Source organism: Vulpes lagopus, chromosome 8, assembly GCF_018345385.1.
Source record: "Vulpes lagopus strain Blue_001 chromosome 8, ASM1834538v1, whole genome shotgun sequence".
NCBI classification, from domain to species: domain Eukaryota; kingdom Metazoa; phylum Chordata; class Mammalia; order Carnivora; family Canidae; genus Vulpes; species Vulpes lagopus.
Window position 1 is genome coordinate 61,614,172 of NC_054831.1, and position 17,261 is coordinate 61,631,432.

Sequence of the window (17,261 nt, forward strand, 5' to 3'; positions counted from 1 at the left end):
TATTCTTCAGCAGTGACATTTCATCTAAATGTTTTACAAAATATTTTTTTGGTCTTATGAAATATCTTTCTGATAGCTGTTTTAGTTCGATTCTTAATTATATTTCTTCCATGTTCTACAGATTTTAATTTATCATTTAGATATCTATCTTAAAATAAGTTTATTGCTCCTACATTAAAACAATATACAATAAATAGCTAGTGAAAAAGAAAATAAGATATAAGGATTGGAGAGAAAAAAACATTCACATTATTTTCTAATGATATGATTGTCAGTAAATGAAAGCTCCCCAAAATGTACAGATGAATTGTGAGTATTAGTTCTGGAGTTGAGTAAGATGGCTGCATATAAACTCAAAATGCAAAGACAATTGTGTTTCTGAATGCCACCACAAACTTTTAGAAAATATGACTGAAAATAGTTTTTAATAATATCTTCAAAAAACACTAAGTAAATCGGAATATATCTAAAAATGATGTGCATGACACTTTTGAAAAAATTAATTAAAATCAATTAAAAATAGTGAAAGATATCTAGAATGCTTGCAAATATATATACATATATATATATACACACACACATACACATACACACACAAACACACACACACACACATACCATGTTTAATGATTAGGAGACTCAAAATCAAAGGGAATGAATTCCTCCTAAACTTACTTAAAATTTCAAATTTAAATTGAAATTTGCAATTTCAGTCAAAATCCAACACTGCTATTTTACTTTTGTGTGTGTGTGGGTGTGTGTATCTTGATAAACTAATTCTAGAAGTATGTATATGAAAGAGTGAAAGACCAAGGATAGTCACATATTCTATTTTTTTTTTGATAGCCACATATTCTTAAAGGAAAATACAGATAGTTGATTCTCCATGTTCTTGATTCACCATGTATGGTGAACTCATAATAATAAAATATTGTGGCATCTGCACAGGGATTAACAAACAGACCAGTTGATTGGAATACAAATCCCAGGGAGAAGTCACATAGATTTATAAAAATTAGATTTATGATTAAGTTGATAACTTCAGGGATGCCTGGGTGGATCAGCGGTTGAGTGTCTGCCTTTGGCTCAGGGCATGATCCTGGAATCCTGGGATCGAGTCCCACATTGGGCTCCCTGCATGGAGCCTGCTTCTCCCTCTGACTGTGTCTCTGCCTCTCTCCCCCCACCCCCTCTCTCTCTCTCTCTCTCTCATGAATGAATAAATAAAATCTTTTTAAAAATGGTGATAATTGCAGGTCAGTAAGGAAAGGATGAAATTTCTAAAATATGGTGATGCGCTATCCCTGTAGAGAAAAAAACACCAATTGACTCATGTTTTATCCCTTCAAAAATAATATTAGGTGGAGGAAATAATGAGATAGGTAAATTTATAAAATATTTAAGGAACAATAAAGAATAATATATATATATATGATACATATATCATTAGAATAAGGAAGACTATTTTAATAACTTAAGATTAAGGAAACATTTTAAGAATGCACATAAAGCAGAAGCCATATGTAATATCCAGAATTTTTTTTGGAAAGCTATAAAGCAAGTCCTGGAAATCAATAATGAAAAGGCAAAGAATTTTTCAGACACTGCACAGAAAGGAAACTTCAATGGCAAATGAGCTTCTGAAAAGAATATTCAATTTTATTACTACCCAACTTTAGGGTTGAGTAGTGTAATTAATCAATGTAATCAAATAATTTTAATTAAGTCATATAAATAGATGTGTCAAATGGTGTAATTACTTCCAAAAACAATTCAGCATTATCTTGTAAACTTCCACATGTGTATGCCCTATGATCTAACCATATAGCTTCTAGGTTTATACAATAAAACTTTCCATATGTGAACCAGGGCACATGTAGAATTTTTAAATAATAACACAATTTAAAATGGCAAAAAAAATTGAGACAATGCGAATGTCCTCAAAAGTTGATTGGATAAATTAATTGTGGGACTTTTTAAGGTGGAATATGATACAGCAGTGAAAAATGAATGAAATACAGCTATATGTACAACAGGGATGATTCCCTAAGGATGTAGATTAAACAAAAATAAAAGGTTTCAGAAAAATACTTACAATACAAGCCAGTTAAGTATAAACATGCAAAACTAATCATCTTTAGGGATGCAAACATAAAGTATAAAAATGATAAAACGAAAGAAGGAAATGATATGTAAAAAAATGTATGAAAGTAGTTAGCAGTATATTTTAAAGATCATATTTGTGATTTGTTCTGTATCTTTTAGTCTACATGATAAATAAATTGACACATATTGCTTATTATTCATAAATGCATAAGCATATATTATATGCATTATTTGAATTTTATCTTTTAACATTTGTTTTTTAAACCATTTATATACATGGTCATATATAAACAAGTAGAAATTAGTTGAACATCACAAAATATCCATATTTGAATGTGTATGAATATTTGAATATGTATTTAAGAATTTTTAAAACTGGGGACCCCGGGGTGGCGCAGCGGTTTGGCACCTGCCTTTGGCCCAGGGCGCGATCCTGAGGACCAGGGATCGAATCCCACGTCGGGCTCCTGGTGCATGGAGCCTGCTTCTCCCTCTGCCTGTGTCTCTGCCTCTCTCTCTCTGTGTGACTATCATAAATTAAAAAAAATAATAATAATAATTTTTAAAACCAAATAGCCCTTGCAAAGACTCCCAAGGTCAAGAAAAATACTTTGTTCATATTTTGATCAAAATAAATCTATTCAAATTTTTTCACAGTAAAATTATAGGAAGTAGAATCTCTTACACTTGAATTATAATCTAATTTGTGAGATAAATGGTAGTAACTAACCACATCCTATTCTTTTTGGCCTCAATGACCATGTACCAAATGAATGAATGCAAGTAATTGTGTATAATAACTGTGCTAGAAGAATATATATTCTAATGAACTCTCCCCTGAGTCAACACTAGGAATAGATGGCCCTGAATAAACTTATTTTTTTTTTTGTCTGTTTGCTTATTCATTTAGCATAAGGCTGAGAATTGCAAAAGAAATGTAAGGCATGGATGTAGAAAGATATGAGGGCTGCTTTCAGTCTCTCACTGCTTTCAGTAACTAGAGTGTTTCCTATAATAGACCTGATAAATTTTATAGAAGAATACATTATATCTTTGAAAAAAATGGACTTTTGGAAAGCTCAATCTAGATGGTATGAACCAAGATATTGATGGGTTGGGTGCATCTGGATCAGAAAAATGAGTAAAAACATGTCTGAAATGCTTTTTTATCCTGCCTCTGATTTTAAGATATTCAATATACATTTTATATTGATTTACAAATCTACATACTCTAAGATTACCTCTCCCTCTCAAGAGAGACAATAATATAAGAATAACCCAGGTTGCAAAAACCCTGTGTTTCATTTTGCTAATTCAGAGAATACGCACTCATTTTCCTTGGCCATGTTGAAAGCCAATTCCTGTCAATATATCAGGTTAGTTCTTAGCAACCAAGAAGTAAAATACTTAACTATAGTGCTGAGTTCCACTAGCTCTCATTACATGTATAACATAATTTAATATAATATATAATTATAAAATATATAAAAATATAAATATATAATATAAAATGTATATATATGTGTACATATATATGTATGTAAAAAAGCAAAATAAAAATTAAAAACAAATGAATAAATTCCTTTCTTTTCTCAAATGTGTGAGTTTTTCTTTGGACATCTAATGTTTTGAATGTTAAAACTGTAGGACATATTGAAACTACAAAGTGTGAAGTATAATATGAATATACAATTGGATCAGTGCTCTTTTGTTAAGGTTATTTTGTCCCTCTCACTGACAATTCATCTTCTTAACAGACCAGACTACTAACACTTCTGAGAAAAAGTAGTTGTGATCACAATTCTGAGGCTGTAAAAGGGCACATGTCTCAAGGAGGTTGGAAGTATCACAGTTTGAACCTGACCACAGGGCTGCAGAGATCAAGAGCGGATGAGGAAAGTAATCAGCGTAGCTGCAGAGGGAGCCTCCACAGAACTCTGATTTTGAAAGGATGTCACAGGGCATTACAGATACTCCAAATATACATCTTGAGTCGTAGAACTGCAGCTACATTTCTATAGTCTTTCTTCACTGCACACCACAGTGTTTTTTAGAAGGGATTGATTTTAACCTAATTTTACAGAAGAAATTGCAAATCAGCGAGAATAAGTGATGACATGAGATCATACAGCTTGTAACTCAAACCCAAGCTGGTCCAGTCCACTTTGACTCCTCATGGAGGGAAATATACACATACACACACACACACACACACACACACACACACACACACTCACATTGCATGTGTATTATATACATATCCATATACATAAACTATTTATGTATCATCTAACTAAACAGTGTATATATGATACTAGATTGGGTCTAGAAGTTAAATGCTAAGGCATTAAAATCAAAACCATCTGAGGCAATAATTGGCAACAATACTTTAGTTATGCTACAAAGGAGCAAGCCCTTGGTTTAGAACCTTGATTTGGTACAATGCAGATGGCGGTCTTTGAGAAAGCAAAGCTCTTCTACTCCCTTTTATAGCTTCTTTCTTGTCTAGATGAATGGCATTTCTCTTGCACTGAAAAGGGAAGGATAATGAAGACATCATCAGTACACTCAAGACTTTTTATGACATGACTTGGAACGATTCTGGTAAAACTGTATCCATATCTCCTAGGAATGTCTAAACAAGGATGGGAAACAAAATCATCTTTGGAAGTATGGAGGTGGGAAAGCATAGTTATAATTTCAAAACCATGGAATAAAATTTGTTTTGTCAACTGTAGGCTGGATAGGTCACAATTCTTGGTGAGAATCCCAAGGAGGTATACTCCTTTATGTGATATTTTTACTTTAAATTTACCTGATCTTTAAAGTAAGATAGGAAGTATTACAGATTACTCAGTAAGTACAGTATGGTATGATCAGGAAGAAAAAAGTTCCCTACCCGAATACGGCATCTTGTTACATTTGATCATCTTGCTTCCGGGGCTGTTGCTTGTCATTTAAAAAAGGATTTCAAGGATAGTTGTTCAGTCCTTTGAAAAGGATGAGACAATTTTTACTATTCTCCATAGTAATGGGACATACTGAGGATGAAGTGAAAGCCACAGCAGGGCATGAACTCCCCTCTCTAGAGCAAGTTGGAGCCCAGAGGGAAGATCAGCTGGTAACTTAGGACCATCCTTGGTAGTTTCCCAAAGGGGTTACTTAGGTCTCCGTAAATGGGCAGAAATTCCAGGGGCAGCTGATATTCATAGGTTAGGAAACCAGGTTTTTGTTTTCTAGAAAGATTACCCACAGAGAGCAGGATCCAAGAGACCAGGTGGGAGTTAAGATAGAGGCTTTGCAAACATGGAGCAGCATATCCCAATATTAAGCAAAACTCAGGTGCTAGGGACTAACTCCCAGCTATAACTTGGTGTCACATGTGAGACCAGCATTTGACAGCAGGATCCCTCAATCCCCAATCTGGAAGCATAAATAATTCAAAGCAATGAGAAGAACCATGAGAGACTCTGAACTATAGAAAACAAACTGAGGTTTGATGGAGGGGGGTTTGGGAGTTGGGATAACTGGGTGATGGGTATTAAGGAGAGCATGGGATGTAATGAGCACTGGGTGTTATACACAACTGATAAATTATTGAACACTATATCTGAAACAAATGATGTATTATATATTGGCTAATTGAATTTAAATACAATTTGAAAATTAAAAATAAAATAAAAAAGCAATCCTCTCATTCTTCCCCACATAGAAGTAAGGTTTTTGAAATATTACCTGGATCAATCTGAATAGAGGGGATGAACTTGATTCTCAACCAAACAAGAGCAATCAGTGCTTCCATGAAAAGCCATGAAGTCTATGCACTACACAACAGGGAGTGTCATTCACCATCTGCAGTGTGCATGGACTCCTCTCTGAAATCCTACATAATCAGAAGCATTTGGAGGAGGGGGAGGAAGGGCTGTTGACAATAACCATTAGGAATTAACCTGAGGTAAGAATAAGTCACACTGATTTATTTGAGAACCAATATGGAGAAAGCAAGAACCATAGGCTACCATTTTGTTAGCAGTTCAAAATGAAAATGAAAGAAATTAAAGACTTTTGTCTCTCTTCCTCCTCATCTGTGCAATTCTGGCTCCTGCCCTTTCCTTCTGGAGTTGGAGATAGGCACTTTATATAGTCAACATAAAGCTTTATGTTGGTAATTTTGTGAACATAATTTGCAGCCAATAACCAAATTGTCCCTTGTTGCTTTTTTCCCCCCTCCAATGGATGGTTTCGTTGTGATCTGCAATTCCCTGTGGTGCCTTAAGCCAGTGGAATAAAGGAGTTTAGGAGATGTGATATATTTTAACATATATATTTAAAATTTTTATTAGAGAAAATATATTTTATATATTTCACCTTCACAGCTGGTTGGTATTGTAAAGAGAAAATATTTGGTGAGTGACAATATTATAGGTTACTTCCCAGGAGCCAGTAGTTAGTAAGCTCACGTGAACCTCAGAAATGCAGTTTTATCTTTTTCTTTTTTTCTTTAACCATCTAGGTTGCATGTACAAACCAGTATCCTCACAGTGAACCTTGAGGTCTATGAGCAACAATTTTGTCCAGAGGGAGCCTGTTACATGAAACCTGTCATTGTACAGTTGCAGCTGGCAGACAGTTACATTACCAGATAACTTACCACAAGTTAATTTTCAAATTAGCAATTGCTGCCACATATGGTTTTGTTTAAAAGGCTGACTTAACTACAAACAAGTATTTGTTTGAAAGGGGGTAGTTTATAGCATGGGAGAATGTATCATGATTCATAAAATGCCATTTGTGCATAATGTAAGTTGAATTATGCTCAGATTTCACTTGGTTGCTTCCAGCCAGTTGTCTGCCACAAATACTGAGCAATTTGACAAAACAATACCCGCAAACATCACCCAGTGAAATAACTCAGGTTTTCATGAATAGAAAGGGAATAGATCATATATAAAGTTAGCGAGGGGTCAGTATGAGGAATCTGTTCTCTAAATCCTCATGGAACGAGGACCATAAATTTCAGAGCTATTTGATTAGCATGTAGGGATCATGGTAGACACATCACACAGGTGACAACAGTGACATACACCAGTCATTTGTACTCTAAAGGGAGCATTTAAGTATTAATTTTCAGTGCCCTGTAGGCATACACATTAGCTCCAACCTCTCCTCTGGGGTCAAAAATATCAACTGAAAAGTGAGGAAATAAAATATTTTATGTAGCCCTTTTACACATTAAAGTTTCATAGAATGTTTCACAGGCAATTATAGCCTTTATTACTCTGACACATCCAGTTAAATGAAACAACCATTTGCAACCAATAGGTTGTTACTATTTTTACAAGGCACCTACTCCATCAGAATGGCAGGGAAGGGAAGATATCTCAAATGTAGAACTTTAGACATTGAAGTTTTTTAATTATATGTTGCCCTGTAGTTAGAGTCCATGGCATACCTTAATCCAAACTGGAATAACAAAAAGAAACTCATATCATACCATTATGGTATGAAGCACAATTTTGAAGTCATATAAAGCTCCCAGTTTCAATCCAATCAACTAGTATACATTAGACACAAAAGACTTCAAGAGGTAAAAATTAGAGGAAATTTAAGTGTTTATTTCCTGCAAATTTTTATCTTAAACACTGTTTTTAAGTGCTTTTCATATGTGTCAACTTGTTCAGCTGTCACAACAGCCCAATGATTACTCCCCCATTTAACAGATGAAAGAACTGAGGCTCAAAGATGTCAAGTAATTAAGTCACACCACTAGGGTGTAATTTCCTTGTATCATTAAATAAATTCTGTAATCGTATGTCACTCACCTACTGATTAAAGTCTCACTTGTGAATTGCAATAGAGGAATCAAATGTAAGCCTATCTGTAGAATTTACTGATTAAACAGAGGCCAAAATAGGATTTGAGGTCACTATGACTGTGCTCTAGAGTATAGGTATTAGAATTTTCACAGAGAAAATGGCTTGTTCTTTCCTCGAACTCATTTTCGATAAGAAGCATGTAGTGATCAAATGAGATATTTTATGATTAGCCCTTCACATGGCTACAAAGAAGTTTGAAAAAAATAAAAATATATATTTTGTTTGAATTCCTCCAAAATGTAAACAACCAGAAAAACGAAATACATGTTTTTCTCTACAACTGAGCATGCCCCAAAAAGCTCAAGAAAGGAGATAAATGTCTAAATAGGTCTGGGACAGCTCTAAGTGCCTTTGAAGCTTTGGAAAAGTTTTGCTTCACAAAAGGACTCTTAAATTTGCACAGCTGGTTCTTATTCAACACCTAATCACACTTCCCTGCCCTCAGCAAGCCTATGAGGTTTCTCTCTCACTCAATTATTAGCCACTGCTGAAATGACATTTTCGAAATTTAGAAATGTGATGAGACTAAGTAGAACCCATCCCCATGAGGCATTTCACTCGTGGGTCACCAAGAACTAGGAGTTGGCTTGCAAAATTGGCTAAGGAAAACAAGCAAGTGTTCTCAGAATTCACAAAATTAAACTCATATTGTGGAATAAGGTGTTTTTTTTTTTTCATCCTTGGGCTATTTTTCACATTATTCTGGGTGGTAACAGTGGTAATAGTGCGATAGATCAAGAGCAGGGACAGCCATGTTTGAAGTTAGGGTAGCTATTCTTTGTTCATAGTAGCTGTAGCAACTGTACTACTTACAGTAACAGCAATAATAATTTATTTTAATGTCACAATCATAGAAGAATCAAGAGTTATAATTATAGTTTTTACATATTCACAGATTCTTCCCTATTTTTACTTACTTCCATGGGAACAATGTGAGACTTCATCTTTGAAATTTCGGAAATTATAATTCTGAAAAACTTTTTCCTGATGAAAGGAAGCAGCAGTTAAGGAGTTAAGAATTAGGTATCTGAAATCATTAGTGGTCCTGCATTTTGCAACTCTGTCTTCCTGGGAATTGCTGCTGCTTTTTTTAGTCTTGCCTTGGAAAATTAATTTTATATTGATTCACAGTTATCATACTGCCATGAATTACTGCCCCCCCATTCTTCTTTAAATCAAATGAAATTTCTTCTGTTAGTACATGGAGAATAGAGAAATAACTATCCAGAGCCATGGTCCCTTACAGAACATTCTCAGAGTATAATTTAATCTTTTCCTTACAGGATTTTTGTAGCCACCTTAATGGTGAAATTATAAAGGCATGCTGATGAGAGAAGAAAAATAAATCGTAGGTCCTGAAAAATATTCTTCATCTTGATAATTTTAAGGATGTAATAATTGGCTTTGAACATTGATGGTGATTCTGAAAATTTACAGGGAAATAAAATAAAAACAGTGACTTTATCACCCGATCTTACTATCTTTTAGTACACCTGAGCTATGTGAAATTGCAAATGTACAAAATTCTGCTCCAAGATATAGGGAATTTATCTTAAAAGATATTACTTGGCATTTGAGAAACAAGATATAATCAATGATTAAAATACATGGTAAAGATTTCACTAGTTAAAAAATATACTTTTAAAGGTGAATAGGTAAAATTCAATTATGCCCTTGATGAAAAATGAAAAGCAAATCAAGGGAAAGAAGACACTGCTAAAAAAAGAAAGAAATTCATTTCAAAGTAAATAACTGCAGATTTAAATTTCTAATAACTTACCTATAAACTATAACTGAAAATTTGAAATTATAAGACCACAATACACCAATGAAAGCTTTATTCAGACCATAAAGTAAGGTCACAGAAGCTTTACCACAATTTTGTGGTTTTTAAAAATCTTGCTTCTTTTATTCATTAATTCTTATGAAAATAGAAAAATGATCTATAGTAGTCCTAGGTGTTTAGTAAGCCTGTGATTGCCTAAACATTACATTACAATTGCATTATCACAAATAATTTGTTTTGGGTTTTATTTTATAGTATTGAGTGTGTGTGTGCATGTGTGTGTGCCTGTTTACATATACGTTATTAATTTTGCATTTTTAAAAGAATTTATTTATTTATTCATGAGAGTCACACACACACACACGCACACACACACACAGAGAGAGAGAGAGAGAGAGAGAGGCAGAGACACAGGCAGAGGGAGAACCAGGCCCCATGCAGGGAGCCCAACTTGGGACTTGATCCCAGGCCTCCAGGTTCAGGCCCTGGGCTGAAGGCGGCGCTAAACCGCTGAGCCACCCGGGCTGCCCTAATTTTGCATTTCTTAGATTAATATTAAAATTAGTTATCATTCTCTGAGCTGACTCTCCTTTTAGAAAACTAAAGACTTTGGAGGCAAGAAGCCAGTGCGGGATTAACAATTTTCTATGGATAATCCACAAAATAAATAAAGCCAGTGTAGCTAATTGGAAGTGAATAGGGTTGTAACATAGGAACTATTGAAAGTTAATTCAATATGAAGTTCTTTATAGTTAATTCTCTCTCGTTATCCAACCACTAGAATAGGCTGCAATTGATAACGCTCTAAACAGAGAGGCATTTGTGCATTATCAATGTTTTGCCATTTTATATGCAACATGTAATATTTTTCTTCTTGATATAATGCTACTTTTATTAAAACTCAGAAATGTACAAGCTTTTCCCATGGGTGTTTAACATTCTTTCAATTTTGAAAGTAAAGTCCAGAACATTTTCTGCATTTTAGTGTTAAAGGTATCCATGTGCGGATTCTAAAATGACTCAAACTGAGATTACAGTTGAGGAAATGCAATTAAACTTCATGAAAATGCAATTAAACATCATGAAGATGCATTCATTTGTAAAAAGGACTTGCATGTTCAGCAAGTGTTAAAATAACAAGAGATTAATAATGGCAGATTGAATATTTGAATTACTTACCATACTCTAGTAGGGTTTTTAGCCTAATAATCTCTTCCAGAAAATAGCCACTTTTCCCACAATTAAAATTGTACACATTCTAGATTTCTGATTTACCAGCCTGTGAGGTACTACAGAATTATGAGACTTTTGTCACTTAATCCAGACCTGACTATTGTTGATTGCACATTAAGACATTAATTATGTTCCTTTTTGTAGCTACTATATATTTATTTTCAAAATGTGACTACAATTAAGTTGGAGGTATTATAATTAAAATTTTATCTGGGATTTTCCTTAACATATTTCCTGTTTTTGCAATGACAGGTTTCATATACACCGGAGAAGTTGTACATCGAATGCTAACAGCCACACAGTACATAGCACCTTTAATGGCAAATTTTGATCCCAGTGTATCCAGAAATTCAACAGTCAGATATTTTGATAATGGTATGTATTGGGTAGCCTATTCCTTACTGAATGTGTAATTTTAAACATTGATCATCAGATTCATATTAATATTTTGTAACCTTTTTTGGTAAGCTGGATTATAAAATGCTTAATGCAAATATCTTGTGATGACAAATATTACACTGTAACTCTAATATGTATATTGAAATATGTGTTCAAAAGTCACTCGTTTATTTGTTCACTCATTTGTTCATTGAACAATTGTTTATTAACACCTGGTAGGCATTATAATAAATGAGTTGCTGTAAACGACATCGCAAACAAAGCTGATACATTTATTTGATGCTATTTGCAGTAAGTCATGAGTGTTAAAAATATTTAAAAAGGACAATTTGTTATCTTCAAATAGGGGTAAGAGGCATAATACACTGATATTAAGTTTCTAAAACTTATGAACCATATAAACCATAGGATAAATACACCTTTTAAAAAAATAATGTAGTGGATGATTAAAATGCACTTACAAAAATCAAGTTCTTCGACTTTAAAATAGAAAATAGAGCCTACCAAGGTTTATCAAGTATACTGACAACAGTATATCCCTGTTATGTCTTTTTGGGACATATAAGATAGAGAAAACCTGGACTATATGACAAAATGCTATTCAAATCTAAGTAAAATTTTAAGGTTGTGAAGATAAATGTATTTTCATGTCTGTACCATATGAAAGTCTGTAACTTTGGTAGAGAAAATAGGCAAAGAAAAGTTTGTTTTGAAAAAATAAAGAGACAAATTTCTGTACTCTATAATACAGAAGTAGTATTTATTTGCCCAAATGACAATTTCATCTTTTAAAATAATGGAACTATTTGGTGTGAACAGTTATTTCTACTCTTACCTCAAAGACCAAGAAAGAAATTCAGTAGTGGGTGGTATAGACTTAATAGTCAGAGTAGCATTGGGGAAATGTGATCATTTTTGCTAAAAGTAATCTTTCGACCAGTGTGATGAAGCCCTTATACAGGTCACAATAGCAAATGAAATAGGAAGCTAAACATAGTTAGATATACACTCAGAGAAACACATTCCAAACAACATGAATGACACTAGAGCATGTTCCAGTATTAAATAACTGCAAATGTTAGCCATAGTAAGTACCCTTTCCTATTATTTTAAGAACTATTATATTCTATCCTCTTAAAAAAAATAATGAGATGCTAATGCCAAGGATGTATGAATAAATTGTAAGGGTACTTGAGACAGAACTACAGCCAGAAACTTCCCTGAAGCTTATTGCCATAACCTTCTTGACAATGACTTTGGTAAATAGGAAACGATGTGATGAAAGTTGATTCTTTTCTGAGTGCTGTCACTTACTAGGTGATGTTGGAGACAAACACTCATGGGCACAGGATTCTGATGACAGAGATTTCATAATATTAGCATCAAAATCATAAAGCATAATAAATAAGTCTCTTGTCTCTCCCTCCATATACTCTCTCGTATACCACATTCCTAGGTAGCTCTTAACATTTGAATGTTACTTTAATATGAATGATTTTTTTAAATTGAAGTATGCTACTCCAACTGGACACTAAATTCTCTGAACACAAGGATTATGACTATGAGAAATCATTTTATCTTCAGTACCTGACAGAGGAACTCAATACACAGTAGGTCTTCTATAATTATTCAGTGAATGAATAATTTTTTGAATAAATTTTTAAATATTAAATATGTAGGGTAGTTTTTAATTCTGAAAACTGTAAAAATACACAGGACTTAATGCATTTTGCTTTATTGAATAAATATTTCTGTGTAATGACTAATGGAAGTATTGAGTTCCCACTATATGACAGTAAAAACTGTAGTTTATTGTTTTTATTTAATTAAGTGAATGAAACACTTTTGAAATATTATAAGGCTACTCACAAAGTCCTTTTACACAGTACCAACTTATGGAAATATTTCCAACTTTGATTAGTTAGTATCCTTGAAATAATGCTTAAGGACAGGAAATTCAACATTTTAGGAAAGCAAAATTTCTCTAAAAGAGACAGCAGCAGTTCATAAAACTGCTTCCAGTATATTTCTATAAATATTAAGACATTAGATTTTAAAAATGAGGTGATGCTTCCAGATGTTATAGGCAGCCTAGATGATCAGTGAAATCTAAGTGAGCCACAGAATAGTAATGCATGAAAACTAGTAAAGTTATAAAAAAATTCATAGAAAAATAATTTGATGATTTATAAATAGCTAATTAGAAAGTATAAATCTTGCTAATGATCAGAAGTCTGGGCATAGAATCAGAAAATTTGGAATTGACAGTGACCTAAAGTGGCACCAGTTCATCCTACTTGCCTGTTTATTTTGGAAATGAAAACCGCCATCCATTACTGATCAGATAACTTGATTATGGTTCAGTAAACACCACAGGGATGCTCAGTTCCAACTGCTTAGTTCCAATAAGCACATAGTATGGTGTAGGAACGCATGTGATATATGAGTTTAAATAACAACTTCATCTTTGAGATAAAGAACAGAGTCACTAGATTTTGTGCTGACAGTGAAAGAAAAGGTGTAGAGTTGTCAGTCATACAAGGTAATAATTTGACATATGTATACATTGCAACAGGATTCCCACTGTGAAGTTAATTAACGCATTCATCATTTCACATATTTACCTTTTTTTTTTTTCCTGGCTAGAACATTTGTTTTACTCTCTGAAAATTTCAGGATTAGAAGCTATAGTTACCATGTTATATATTGGAGCTTCAGACCTTATTTGTAGTATAAATTAAAATTTGTGCGCTTTCACCAACCTCTACCTATTTTCTTCATCCCCTAGGTCCTGGGAACCAATACTCTAAAATCTATTTAGCATAAAGCTCCCCAGATTCATGTATGTTGTCACAGAGGCACAATTTCACTCTTTTTAAGGCTGAATGATATTCCTCTGTGTGTGTGTGTGTGTGATCTATTCATCTGTAGATAAACAATTAGGTTGTTTCCATATTTGGGTAGTACGTGTAATGCTGCAATGAACAAGAAAGTACAGAGATCTCTTTGAGAATTGATTTTGTTTCCTTCAGTATATACCCTGTGGTGGGATTCTTAGATCCTACTGTAGTTCTATTTCTAGTTTCTTGAGGAACCTCCATACTGTCCTCCATAGTGACCATGCCGATTTACATTTCCAGCACACTACATGGATGGTTTTCCTGTTCTCCACATCCTCTCTAGCATTTATTATCTCTTCTCTTTTGGACAACAGACAGCATAACAGGTGTGAGGGGATATCTCATTGTGTTTTTGATTTGTATTCCCTTCATGACTGGTGTTGTTGAGCACCTTCTCACATACCTGTTGGCCATTTATTTATCATCTTTATAAAAATAGCTGCTTAGGTCCTTTGCCCATTTTTTCTTTGTTTACTACTTACTTATATCAGCTCGTTGTATATTTTGAATATTAACATGTTATTGGATATGTGGTCTGCAAATACTTTTTTCCCATTCCATAGGCTGCCTTTTCATTTTGTTGGTTTCCTTTGTTGTACAGACTTTTTGTTTGACATAGTCCAACATGTTATTTTTGCTCTTGTTGCCTTACTTTTGGTGTCAAATAAAAAAAAGAATAATTACCGATACATACCAAGGAGCTTAACCTTTGTTTTTTTTTTTTCTAGGAGTTTTGTTGTTGCAGGTCTTACAATCAAGTTTTAAATCCATTTTGAGTTTATTTTTGTGTATAGTGATTTAGGGATTCAGTTTCATTTTTTTGCATGTGGCTATCCCCTTTTCCCAACGCAACTTATTGAAGACACTATCCTTTCCCCATTGGTATATTCTTGGCTTCTTTATTTAAAATTAATTGACCACTTACAAACAGGTTTATTTCTGGGCTATCATGTTCTGTTGATCTAGGTGTCTTGTTATGCCAATACCATACTGTCATGATTACTAAAGTTTTGAAATCAGGAAGTGTGATGGTATCAGTTTTGTTTTTCTTTTTCAAAATTGCTTAGCTATTTGGAATCTTTCAGGTTTCCATACAAATTTTAGGATTCTGTTTTATATAGATGAAAAATGTTATTAGAATTTTTGTAAGGATTCCATTGAATCTGTAGATTGCTTTGGAGGATATGACATTTTAACAATATTAATTCTTCCAGTCAATGAATATGGAATATTTTTACAGTATTTGTGTCTCCTCAATTTCTATCATCAATATCTTGTAGTTTTCAACATACAGATCTTTCATATTCTTGTTTAATTTATTCCTAAATATTTTATTGTTTTTGAACCCATTGTAAGCAGCATTCTTTTCTTAAATTCTCTTATTGATGGTTCTTTGTTAGTCTGTAGAAAATCAACTGATTTTTGTATATTGATTTTGTATCTTGCAACTTACTGAATTTGCTTATTATTTCTAATAGATTTTTTTTTTTATTTCTAATAGATTTTGGTGGAGTTTTTAGGGTTTTCTGTATATGATTTCGTGTCATCTGCAAACAGAGGCAATTTTACCTCTTTTTTTCCACTTTGGATTTCTTTTTATTTCTTTTTCTTGACTAATTTCTGTGGCTAGTACTTCCAATACAATGTCGAATAAAAATAGTGAGAGTGGGCATCCTTGTCTTTTTCCTGATCTCAGGGGAAAATCTTTCCACTTTTCACTCTTAAGAATAATGTTAGCAGGGATGCCTGGGTGGCTCAGTGGTTGAGCGTCTGCCTTCTGCTCAGTATGTGATCCTGGAGTCCCAGGATCTAGTCCCACATCGGGCTTCCTGCATGGAGCCTGCTTCTCCCTCTGCCTGTGTCTCTGCCTCTTTCTCTCTCTCTCTCTCTGTGTGTGTGTCTCATGAATGAATGAATGAATGAATGAATGAATAAATAAATAAATAAATAAATAAATAAAATCTTTTAAAAAGAAAAACAATAATGTTAGCTACAGGCTTATCATACATGGACTTTGTTATGTTAAGACACATTCTATATATAATTTGTTAAGCATTCTGTTCATGCATCTTTGTTACATGCTCTTTTTGCATCTATTTGGATAATTATATAATTTTATCCTTCATTTTATTACTGTGTTGTATCACATTGCTTGTTATGTGTATGTTGAACTATCTTTGCAACCTGGGAATAAATCCAGCTTGATTATAGTATATAATCCTTTTAATGTACTGTTGAATTTGGTTTGCTAATACTTTGTTGAGGACTTTTGGATCTATGTTCATCAGGGATATTTTTCTGTAAGTTTCTTTTCTTGTAATGTCCTCATCTGCTTTGGTATCAATACTGACCTTGTAAAATAAATTTAGAAGTGTTTTCCCTTCTACTTTTTGGAAGAATTTAAAAAGGATTGCTACTAATTCATTTTTTAAATGTTTGCTAGAACTCCCCAGTGAGGCCATCTAATCCTGGACTTCTTTTTTTCCTAATTACTAATTCAATCTCCTTACTAGTAATTGGTCTGTTCAGGTTTTCTATTTCATCATGATTCGGTCTTGATTAGTGGTATGTTTCTAGGAATTTATATATTTCTTTTTTTTTTTTTTTAATTTTTTTTTTTTTTTTAATTTATGATAGTCACACAGAGAGAAAGAGAGAGGCAGAGACACAGGCAGACGGAGAAGCAGGCTCCATGCACTGGGAGCCTGATGTGGGATTCGATCCCGGGTCTCCAGGATCACGCCCTGGGCCAAAGGCAGGCGCCAAACCGCTGCGCCACCCAGGGATCCCGAATTTATATATTTCTTATAAGTTGTCTAATTTGTTGGCATATAATTGTTCACAGTAGTTTCTGATAATCCCTAATACTTCTGTGCTATCAGTAGTCATGTCTCCTTTTTCATTTCTGACTTTGAGTCTTTTTTTCTTAATCTAGTTAAAATTTCATCAATTTTTTATATT

The 17,261-nt window shown here is 33.5% G+C and overlaps 1 protein-coding gene across 2 annotated transcripts in view; it reads left to right on the forward strand.

Moving 5' to 3' along the window:
• Nucleotides 1–17,261, forward strand: part of PLXDC2 (plexin domain containing 2) — a 451,801-nt gene that overhangs the window by 298,489 nt on the left and 136,051 nt on the right. For both annotated transcript variants that reach the window (XM_041765805.1, XM_041765806.1), the window contains one exon: nucleotides 11,254–11,376. In XM_041765805.1, coding sequence (XP_041621739.1) covers nucleotides 11,254–11,376 — 123 coding nt within the window. The remainder of the gene's footprint in view (nucleotides 1–11,253; nucleotides 11,377–17,261) is intronic.